The sequence below is a fragment of the Cnephaeus nilssonii genome (assembly GCF_951640355.1).
Source record: "Cnephaeus nilssonii genome assembly, chromosome: X".
Taxonomy (NCBI): Eukaryota; Metazoa; Chordata; class Mammalia; order Chiroptera; family Vespertilionidae; genus Cnephaeus; species Cnephaeus nilssonii.
In genome coordinates, this window is record NC_137071.1 from 46,360,946 (window position 1) to 46,372,812 (window position 11,867).

At 41.3% G+C, this 11,867-nt stretch overlaps 1 protein-coding gene and 1 pseudogene across 3 annotated transcripts; one reads left to right on the forward strand and one right to left on the reverse strand.

Moving 5' to 3' along the window:
* Positions 1-620: 620 nt before the first annotated feature.
* On the reverse strand, positions 621-4,896 carry PJA1 (praja ring finger ubiquitin ligase 1). 2 transcript variants are annotated; one of them, XM_079766029.1, is made up of 2 exons: positions 4,791-4,896; positions 621-2,869 (listed from the first exon to the last, which is right to left on the reverse strand). In XM_079766029.1, the coding sequence occupies exon 2, from the start codon at positions 2,806-2,808 to the stop codon at positions 1,063-1,065; it is 1,746 nt and encodes a 581-aa protein (XP_079622155.1). In that variant the 5' UTR covers positions 2,809-2,869; positions 4,791-4,896; the 3' UTR covers positions 621-1,062. The 2 variants fall into 2 exon arrangements, with proteins under 2 accessions (XP_079622155.1, XP_079622154.1); XM_079766028.1 differs by having other exon boundaries at positions 621-2,875; positions 4,791-4,895.
* A 6,009-nt stretch (positions 4,897-10,905) lies between these two features.
* On the forward strand, positions 10,906-11,519 carry LOC307095293 (large ribosomal subunit protein eL15-like; annotated as a pseudogene). The gene has a single exon. The product of its transcript is annotated as a large ribosomal subunit protein eL15-like (transcript).
* Positions 11,520-11,867: the final 348 nt, after the last annotated feature.

The following is an 11,867-nucleotide window of genomic DNA, read 5'->3' on the forward strand; positions in this document are numbered from 1 at the left end:
TTTCCTGGATAGTGCTTACCTCTGTGGAGGAAGATAAATATGACAGGTGAGGAACTTCTCTTGTACCTAAAAAATTATCTTTACTGGAAAGAGGGAGCTGAAACCAATATGGCCAAATGCTAGTGCCCGTTCACTGTGTAGGTAGGTACCTGTATATTTTCCTCAGCACTTGTCTGGCATATACTTTTCTATTCCTTTTGTGTCATTGTGTTAAGGTATATAATCCACATACAGTTTTTTATATTTGTTACCCATTCCCTAAGGGAGTTTCCGTTTTCTGAAAGGGGATTTTAACTCCTTCACTCCTACACTCAGTTTGGATTTACTCCTACCATTGTTCTTTCATTTTACCATGCTTTCTCGTTTCCTTCCTTCCTGACAGAGTAGTCTATATGCAGCCTTTGCCCCACAGTAGTTTAATAAACACATATTTTATTCCTACTTTTAGAAATAATTACCCTTAATTTTGCTGTTGTCAGAGTCAGTTTTTCCAGGGAAACTAGTTTTTCTACTATTTGGAACACCAAAAACCCTATTTTGATGCAAATGCAAGGGATCCATTTAAAAAGTCACTTAGTACCATTGTTTTAGACAAAACCAAACAATTCCACTGTAGCATGTAAAACCAAAAGAAGAACTTTAATAAGCTTTTCTGGCACTGTAATTACAGGAACATTAACCCATACATGCAACAGAAATGGGGATGCCTTATGGACATATTTAACAGATAAACTTGATATCATAATTAACAGCAACATATCTACTGAAAAAACAAATGCAACAGATTTCAATGTTCAGGTTAGAAAATGTATGTTCTTATTGCAATCTTAAGTAGCATTTAGAAAGTTTAGTTTTCCCTTTGTCACCTCTAAAACACAGTATGATTTTTAATGCAATCGTACACAACCGTTTCACATTGGAAATGATCACAAGAAATCAACTGATATACTAGATTAATGGACTGATTGGTTTCATTGCAATTGTTAATTCTGAGAGGGATCCTGCAGTATTGTGGGTTTCAGATGGGGAAAATCAGTAGACCAGGAGGAAAGAGCCTTGGTCTTAAAGTTGGGGAGGGAACATGCAGCGGCACACAGGGCAAGTGCCGGACTTCTGAAGCCAGATGGACACGCATGGCTTGTGGAAATAGTGGTGGCATGGCAGCTCGGTTGCCACCTCCCCCTTCACATATTCACTGCAACATATGGGGCAACACATTTCTTGCCCTACTGCACTGTGGTCTTCAGTGACCAGGATCTCAGGAAGACTGTCGATGCTCTCCTTGCTTGCTGGTGGATTGGCCACCTCCACGTCCACTGCAAGAGACTCCAAGTGTGCGAGGGCCGTTTCCATCGCCTGTGCCAGGCGTTCTTCAAGTGCCATGTACGTGAGGAACTGAGGATCCACATAGGAAATGGCTTCGGCCACCCCCAACCCATCTGCAAATCCATCAAAGAGGCTCCAGTCCACTTCTAGGTCTTCACTCACGCTGGAGTCATCTTCGAGGTTGTTGTTGCCATCCAGCATGAAGACCCCAGGATGCAGAAACTCCTGACCAGAATCATTATCCTCCTCACTGCTGCTCTCATTTTCATTGTATTGGAGCCAAGGAACTTCACCTTCTTCTGGCAATGCCCGCTCCACTTCCTGAAGAGCTGGTCTTTGAACTTCTTCAAGTTCATTGCTGCCATTGCTGCCAGTGATGGCACTCGCACTGGGGCTAGCACCAGCGTTGACAATCACTCCGGTATTCACTCTGGCTGGCTCAGGTTCGTGCTCTTCTTTCCCCGGTAGAGTCTCCCAGCTTTCGCCATTGGACGACGGGTTTTTCTCCCAGTCTCCATGCTTCTGACGCAAAGCAGCAGTCCACTCTTTGTCACTGTCAGAGTCTTCATCGCAATATTTGTAGTAATCATCATTGAATGTCCAGAAGTCATGGTCAGCCATGGTACATCGCCGTCTTGGCACCTTTTCTGGCTTCACTTGGTCGTTCCTGGCTTCCCTCTCGTCCTCAGGATACTTCGGCTCAGAGTAGCCACTTGAACTCTCGCCTCTGCCTCTCCTTGCCCGGCTGCCCAAGTGGCACTCACCAGTGATGGCAGTGTCCCTCCACCTGGAAGTACTGTGTGGCATATCGTCATCATCATCAGTATCAAAAAATATTTTTGGTTTCACGCAGTTTGGACTGGCCAGATTTCTGATTTTGGGCCTCACCACTGGTTCCTCTGCAGCCTTAGGGATGCTTTCCCCACCAGCACGAACAATCACAGGACCTCTGCTGGGACGCACAGGTACATTCTGCTCCTGTCTGTCCCTCTCCAGGCTGTCGCCTTTTGTAACCAACTTCGTGTCAGCAGCAGAGGTCTGAGGAGCCATGCTCTTTTGCTGCAGGAACTCAGCTCTGCCAGTAGAGCGTATCACTGTAGGGGCTGGGTCAAGCTCCTTTCTCACATCACTGTTAAAACTAGAGAACTGGGGGGGCACACCAACCAAAGACCTTGCCCCTTTCTCTGGGTCATACAGCTTATCACCTTTAAACTTGCCAGCTTTCCCTCTCACTGGCACTCGCTCCACAGGCCCAGCCCCCTCCTCCTCACTATCATCTGCCCCGAAAGAGTCAATATGTCCATAAGCCATTCCTCTTCTGCTACCCAGACCCCTGTACTCTCTGGGCGGGTACCTGGAGTAGTCCTCATTATCAACATTCAGGCTGCTTCCTGAATTCTCACTGTCATCCCAACGATGACGATTGGTGGAAAATGGCGATCGGCTCCTCTTGGTGGTTTGACTGGGGGCTGATCTGTGCATTGGGACTTCGGATGTCGTCTTTCTCTGGCTGGAAATTCTTTCCTGCTGGCTCGTGGATGGCCTGAAACTGACATAGGCATGCATTCTTCCATACCTCCTTCCTGTATGGGACTGATACCCTGCTGCTGGCTTGGGCCACAGAGGCTTGCTAGATTCCTGACCCACTGCTCTGACTTAGGAGGATTTACAATAAAGCTGGGGCTCAAGTGGAAAGGCTCCTGCTCCCTGTACACATTTTGGAGATGGGAAGGTCAAATCAGTTCAGAATAAAGGAGCAGGGAGATTTCTTTCCACTTCAGCAGGCACGTAACAGAAAGAATAAGGGGCCTTTAAAATTAGTTTCACTTTCTTTTAAAGCCTGGAGTAGCATTCCAGCGACTGTCAGGTGTAGACTGGAATACATTTTTAATGTTGGCAAAATCATTACAAAACTGGGTTTATAGGATAGTGAAATTGAGGGGAGAATCTGACAGAAGATGGGGAGGGGGGGTGACGGGACGCTGGTTGGGTGGGTGAAGAACTGTGGAATTGTGCCAACATGGGAAGAGGAAAGACTGCTGTGGGTTTTTATGGAGTGTCTGCATTTTTCTGAGCCCGGCAGACATACAGGAGAATTGTGAATTGGAATAGGGTAGAAAATATAGATCACTGTGTGTGCACTGAGTGCATACCTGTCTATCAGAAGCAGAAGGACAGGTGGAAGGGGAACAGCAATCATGCAATGGAGAGATGGCTGTGTTTGTAGGGGGAAGGTGCAGGTGACAGTAGCATTGGGAAGAAGTGTGTCATAAAGAATAAGATCCATTCTGGATGTGGGTATAAAAATGACAGCTGTGGGTAGGATGGCTTCAGAGGACAGGGGCGTGTATAAGTATGAGAGAAACAGAATGTGCGTTGTGTGATTCTATGTGTGAAGAGACGCCTGGGTTTATGTTTCTGTAGCAGGCAAGGAAGGGTACGGTGGCACTGGACAGGTGTGTCCATGACTGTGTGTGTGTTCGTCAAAATGGAAGGCAACAGTGCACTGCAGGGACCAGAAAAAGAGGGCTGTCTGTGCACATGCGTAGTAGACAGGAGAGGGGAACATTTGGGAGGGGTGTGTGGGGTGTATTTGTATGTAAGGGGCCTATGAAAGAGGAGCCAGCATTCTGACTATATCCTTATATATGTATGTGGCCAGTCCTGGAAGGTGAGGTTGTGTGTATATGTATGTGTATCTGGGGAAAGGCACTGAAGGGTGTGACTGTTGGAGCGTGTGTCCATGCATGCATGGGGGAAGGGCCACACAGGAACCTTGAGTCCTGACGGGGGGGTGGTAGCTTCAATGAAATGTTTCTATGTGTGCACCCACGGTCGTGCATGTGTGTGTATGTACGTTCTTGTGTGTGTCCTTGCATGCGAGAGACACGGGAGGGGGATGGGAAGACACCGGGAGGTAGAGGGAGAGGTAAGGGGAGGGGGAGCAGGCTGCAATGTCAAAATGAGAGCCAGGAAAACATTATCGGCTCAAATGGCAAATCCAAACCAATGTGGCAGGGAAAGGGGGAAAGAACTGATTGGGGGAATAGTTTTCCCCTGGGAATAATTTGTTTTTTTCTAACAAAAAAAGATATTTACCTAAAAATCTTAACAATTTACATTCAGCAAACCAAATGCAAAATGGGAGCTGCAAAGGGGCTGAGAAGGGAGGAGAGGCAGGGAGAGGTGGGAGAGTCTGGGACCACTAGTCCCCTCAGTGATTAAAGCTACTTGAGTGGGGGGCCACGCCACAGGAAAGGGGCTGAGGATGGGGCTCCCAAACAGGCTGATGGAGGACACAGGCCTCCCACTGCAGTCAGGTCCTGCGAATGCCCCACCCCTTCCCGAGGGGCGAGCCGGAAAATCTGCGAGCTAGAGCTCCTCCAGATTCTCTCCCCGGGCCCGGCCAGTCGCCCCACCGCCCTGTCTGGATGAATGCAGGACGTCTACAGCCTTTCACTCACCAGTCTGGACACCCTCGCGCCCTGGTGCTCTGGACCTCCGACCGCCAAGACCGCCAAAGCCGCTGCTGCTCCGGGTCTGGCTCCTCCTCAGCCAGATAACAGCGGGCAGGCGGCGGCGGAAGTGACGGTGGCTATAGCTGGGGCCGCCCCCGAGATGTGGCGGGGGTGGCATCTGCTCTAGACAAATCAGGGTGGGCCCAAAAGCTTTATTTCATTTTAAATGATGAATTCGCCAAGGATACAGAAAAGGACAGTGAGAAATGTAACCAAGAGCCAGTTTTAACAAATGTTAATCATTTAGCAATATTCCCTTCTGGTTTTTTTTTTTTCCTTTTAATAAAATGAAATCTGCAAATTCTTTCTGATGAATTCCAATGTGAAAGTAATTATATTAATATATATCCTGTTATATCTTATGGTTTGTATTGGAAGTATTAAAAATGTGAAACTATACTTAAGGTTGCAGTAAGGTGTTTTATTTACCTGCTTGAGGCAAACTGAGCTGTTTACAGTAGAATTTGTTGTTGTTAATCACAAAATCAAGCTACTCTATCCAAAAGAAATGATCAATCATGAAGCACAAGCACAGGTTCGCATTCTGGTAAACACACTGCAGTTTAAAAACATTACAGCCATTCTTTTTGGGTTGATACAATTTGAACTCTGAACTTCTTTTTTAAAATTGCACTTTACAATGTATCTGTAATATTTGCAACAATAGCAAATAGATTCAAAACAATAGTGAAGTTTTGTTCTGACTGGAAATAAAATGCATAGTAGAAGAACAAGAAATTTTAGGGGTACCAACAGAATGAAAGTAAGATGTATGACTTTCAAACCATTAAAACATATGTAGAATGAAGAGAAAAACTCAGTTTAACAAAGGGCAAAAATGGGTAGAGAGGCAACAAGTATGGATGTTAAAAAAAAAAAAAGACAAAGGGCAGGAATAAATCCAACTATATCAGTATGCATCATGGGTTCTCCTATAAAAAATCAAAATCTCATTTTGAGCATTTCATTTTCAGAAATCTAGTTATATGCTGTTTATATGAATTTCACCTAAAACAAAAATAAGAATGGAAAATATGCAGCAGTTAAACACTGACAGAAAGGAAGGAAGGAAAAGCATAGAAAGGGAGGGAAGGTGGAGGGAGGGGGAGGAAAACATTTTTTTAAATCTTCACCCCAGGAATGAGGATATTTTCCCATTGATTTTTAGAGAAAGTGGAAGGGAGTGGGGAGAGGGAGAGAAAGAAACACGGATTGAACCTGCAACAGAGGTACTCTTGACAGAAAATCAAACTCACCACTCTTAGGTCCCTGGGCAGACACTCTAACCACGTTCAAACCAGCCAGGGCAGAAAAAAAGTTTTTAAAAAAGAAAGAAAGAGAAGGGAAGAAGGAAGAAAGGAAAGAAAGGAAGAGATATAGTAATGTTAATGTTAATATAGGAAAAATAAAGAACTCAAACTAAAAAGCATTAACGAGAACAAAACAGATTGCTTCATTTACCAAGAAGATATAGTTGCTAAAATTTACATGCCAAACAATGTAATTTCAAAGTATATGAGGCAAAACTGTTATAAATACAAAGATATCAGAAAGTCTGCAATTATAGAGGGAGACTTAGCCACCGTTGTTATGGTATAGATAGATCAAATAGACTAATAAATTAGGATATAGAAAGATTGAACAATACAATTAATAAGATTAATAAGTTTGCTCTAATGTATATGTATTCATGTACTCAAGAAATAATGCATTTTTTAAAAATATGCTTTTATTGATTTTTTTAATTTTTTTTAGAGAGAGAGGGAGAAGGAAGAGATAGAAACATCGATGTGATGTGAGAGCAGAACATTGATTGGCTGCCACCTGCACTCCCCCTACTGAGGATCAAGCCCATAACCTAGGCATGTGCCCTGACCAGGAATCAAAGCAGCAACCTCTTGGTTCATGGGTTGACACTCAATCACTGAGTTACACTGGCCAGACAAGAAAGAATACATTTTAATTACAAATATTTAAAATATTTCAAACATACAGATAAGTACCTAGTATAAAATGCACATTTCCACATAACTATCACAGAGATTGAGCAAATTTTATTTTCTGCAGATCTTCAGATCCTTCTGCTTTTGAAGCAAAATATTACAGTTGAAGCCCTCACTTTATCCTATTCATCTTACTTCTTTTCCCCAAAGAAGCACCATTTAGACTTTTCCTTCTGACCATAGTTGTTTTTCCTTTTCTACATATGTAAGTATCTGTAACCAATACACATTATTATTTTATGCATTTTAAATTCTGTAAATTGTATCATAATAAATACATCCTTTGAAGCTTACATTTTTACTTATTCTTTTAGAAATTTATCAGTTTCATATATTTAAATTTAGGTCATGTATTTTAACTGCTGAATACTATTGTATAAATTTTCCAACATGATATTACTATAATATATTATTGTATGGACTTCTGTTGCATGAATTATCCAATTTCTTTCCTCTCTTTCCCTCCTGATGGACTTGGGTTGTTTCTGTTTTGTGCCATTATAGAGATTTAATGAACATGGTTCCTTGTGGCCATATGGAAGAGTTTCTCTTGGGCAGAGCTTCCCAGCTACGTAATGGATGATCTTATATATTGATCCTCTTAATCTTCCAGGAAGATGGATCTGACTTACTGCTACCCTGAAGACTGTTGTCTCTGGCTAAGAGCAGACTGGGTTCATCCTAGTGAGCTGGTATACATATTATCAATTTAAACATATGCATTGATGTGAAAAAATTGGGGGGAAAAACTGCTCTAGCATATGTATATTGAAATGAAATTTCTGCATCAAAGAATATGTACTAGCTATCTATTGCTGCATAACAAATTGCCCCCAAACTTAGCAATTTAAAATTTACATAAAACAAACACTTATTATATAATAGTCTCTGTGAGTCAGGAATCTATTAATGGCTTAGCTGGGTGCCTCTGGATCAATCTCTCATGGGGTTGTACTCAAGCTGTCATCTGGGGTTGCAATCTCACTTGCAGGCTCATTTGGGGTGGGATTTCCACATCTAAGATCTTTTACATGGCTATTGGCAGGCCTCAGAAGACCCACTTCCAAAATCCAAAAATTTATATGGAACTGCAAAAGATCCTGAATAGCCACACCAATATTTTGAAAGAACAAAGTTGGAAGCATGCTATCTGATATCAAACTATACTACAAGGCCATAGTAGTTGAAACAGCATGGTATTGGCACAAGAACAGTCTGATAGAACAATGGAACAAAACACAGATCAGAAATCAACCCACACCAATATGGTCAACTAATATATGACAAAAGAGGCAAGAATATACAATGGGGTAATGACAATTTCTTCAATAAATAGTGTCGGAAAAATTGGACAGATACATGCAAAAAGTGAAACTAGAGGACCTCCATTCACCATATCCAAGAACAAACTCAAAATGGATAAAAGACTTAAATGTAAGACTCAAAACCATAAAACTCCTAGAAGAAAACAGGCAGTAAAATCTCTGACATTTCTCCTAGCAATATATTTTTTGATATATCTCCTTAGGAAGGGAAACCAAAGAAAAAATAAGCAAATGTGACTACATTAAACTAAAAAGTGTTTGCACAACAAAGGAAACCATCAACAAAATGAAAAGACAACCTACCTATTGGAAAATATTCACCAATGATACATCCAATAAGGGGTTAATATCCAAAATTTATAAAGAAGTCACACAACTCAACACCACAGAAACAATCCATTTTTTTTTAAATGGGCAGAGGACCTGAACAGACACTTCTCCAAAGAGGACATAAAGATGGCCAATAGACATATGAAAAGATGCTCAACATCTCCAATCATCAGGTAAATAAAAACAAAACAATAAGCTATCACCACATAAGTATCAGAAAGGTTACCATTAATAAATCAGCAAGCAACAGTGTTGGCAAGGCTGTGGAGAGAAGGGAACCCTGGGGCATTGTTGGGAATGCAAATTGGAACAGCCACAGGGGAAAGCAATATGGAGTTTCCTCAAAAATTAAAAAAACAGAACTGACTTATGACCCAGTGATTCCACTTCTGGTTAAATTATCCAAGGAAACCCAAAATATTAATTCAAAAGACTGTATGCACTCCTATGCTCATTGCAGCATTATTTACAATAGCCAAGATATAGAAGCAACCCAAGTGCCCATCAATATATGAGTGGATAAAAAAGTGGTGGTACACAATACCAGATATCAAGCTATAATACAAAGCCACTGTTCTCAAAACTGCCTGGTACCAACACAAGAACAGACATATATATCAGTGGAACAGAACAGAGAACCCAGAAATCAACACAAGCCATTATGCTCAATTAATATTTGAAAAAGAAGGCAAGAGCATACATACAATGGAGTCAAGACAGTCTCTTCAATAAATGGTGTAGGGAAAAATGGACAGATGCATGCAAAAAAATTAAACTAGACCACCAACTTATACCATACACAAAAATAAATTCAAAATGGATAAAGGACTTGAACAGAAGACGGGAAACCATAAAAAATCCTAGAAGAATCCATAGGCAGACATATGTCGTAGCAATATGTTTACCAATACAGCTCCCAGGACAATGGAAACTAAGGAGAAAATAAACAAATGAAACTACATCAAAATAAAAAGGTTCTGCACAGCAAAAGAAACCATCAACAAAACAACAAGAAAGCCCACTGCATGGGAGAACATATTTGCCAATGTTATCTCCGATAAGGGTATAATCTCCAAAATTTATACTGACCTCATACAACTTAACAAAAGGAAGATAAGCAATCCAATCAAAAAAATGGGCAAAGGACTTAAATAGATACTTTTTTAAAGTGGACATACAGAAGGCCAAGAGACGTATGAAAACATGCTCAAAGTCACTAATCATCTGAGAGATGCAAATTAAAATGACAATGAGGTACCACCTCACACCTATCAGAATGGCTATCATCAACAAATCAACAAAGGACAAGTTCTGGAGAGGATGCAGAGAAAAAGGAACCCTTTTGTACTGCTGGTGGGAATGCAGACTGGTGCAGCACTGTGGAAAAAGGTATGGAGCTTCCTCAAAGAATTAAAAATAGTACTCCCATTTGACCCAGTAATCCCACTTCTAAGAATATATCCCAAGAAAACATAAACACCTATCAGAAAGGATATATGCACCCCTATGTGCATAGCAGAGCAATTTACAATAGCTGAGATTTGGAAATAGCTTAGGTGCCCATCAGCAGATGAGTGGATTAGAAAACTGTGGTACATCTGCACAATGGAATACTATGCTGCTGTAAAAAAGAAGGAACTCTTACCATTTGCAAGAGCATGGTTGGAACTAGAGAGCATTATGCTAAGTGAAATTAGCCAGTCAGAGAAAGATAAATATCACATGATATCACTCATTGGTAGAATATAATGAACAACATAAACTGATGAACAAAAATAGAACCAGAGACATAGAAGCATCAAACATACTGTCCAACCTATGAGGGAAGGCGGGGGCGGGTGGTGAGGGGTTAAGTGATCAACCAAAGGACTTGTATGCATGCATATGAGCATAACCAATGGACATAGACAGTAGGTGGGTGAGGGCACGTGCTGGGGGGTGGGAGTGTCTGGGGAGAGGTCAATGGGGGGAAAAGAAGACCCATGTCATACGTTAAACAATAAAGAATATATTTTTTTAAAGTGGTGATACAGGAATACAATGGAATATTACTTGGCCATAAAAAAAAGAATGAAATCTTAACATTGTGACAGCATGGATGGACCTAGAGGGTATTATGCTAAGTGAAATAAGTCAGACAGAGAAAGGCAAATACCATAAGATTTCATTTATTTGTGGAATCTAAAGAACAAATTAAACAAACAAACAAAATAGAAACAGACTCATAGACACAGAGAACAGACTAGTGGTTGCCAGAGGGGAGGGGGTTTAGGGGACAGGGTGAAAAAGGTAAAGTGATTAAGAAGTACAGAATGATAGAAAATAGTCATGAGGATGTAAAGTACAGCATGGGGCTTTTCAGTCTGGCCACAGCCATCAGTTTTGTTTCAGAGATAAGCCAAGATGGATGCTTACAAATACATCCAGGAGCTATGGAGAAAGAAGTAATCTGATGTAATGTGCTTCCTTCTCAGGGTAGACTGTTGGCACTACAGCCATCTCTCTGCACTCCACAGGGCCCCAGCCCCACCTGGTCGATAAAGCTCACAGGCTGGAATAAAAGACCAAACAAGGTTATGCCATATATTGGATTTGTGTGCACAGAGGTGGCTGCAAATACCTTGTTCCTAATGGTGCAACCTACAGCAAGCCTGTCCATCGTGGTGTTAACCAGCTAAAGTTTAATTGAAGTCTTCAGTCTGATGCTGAGGAGTGAGCTGGACACCGCTGTGGGGCTCTGAGCATCCTAAATTCTTACTGGGTTGGTGAAGATTCCACATACAAATTCTTTGAGGTTATCCTCATGGATCCATTCTACAAAGCTATCAGAAGGAATCCTAATACCTATTGGATCACCAAACCAGTCCAACAAGCACAGAGAGATGAGAGGGCTGACATCTGAAGGCTGCAAAAGCCGTGGCCTTGGAAAGGGACACGAGTTCCACCACACTATTGGTGATTCTCCCCGTGCAGCTTGGAGAAATCTCAATACTCTCCAGCTCCACCTTTACTCCTAATATAAGTAATGTTTGTCAAATTCTTACCTAATAAACAATGTAGGGCAGTCATGTCTGCTTAAAAGTGTTCTTTAATTTGTTAAAACTAGTTGCCTGCAGATTTCATAATATATTATGAAACTATGAAAGTTAAAGTGCAATAATGTTTGAAGACTATAAGTGATGGTGTATCTTGTTTGTCACAAGATAAATGTTTTTGTCTTTGTTTTATCTTATTAGTGAGTTTATATGTAAGTGTTTAAAATGCTGTTTGGTATAATAGGTATAAAGTAAATTCTGTGGAAAAGGAGTGCAAAAATAAAAATAAAATGAAGTACAGCATATGTAATATAATTGCAATAACTATGT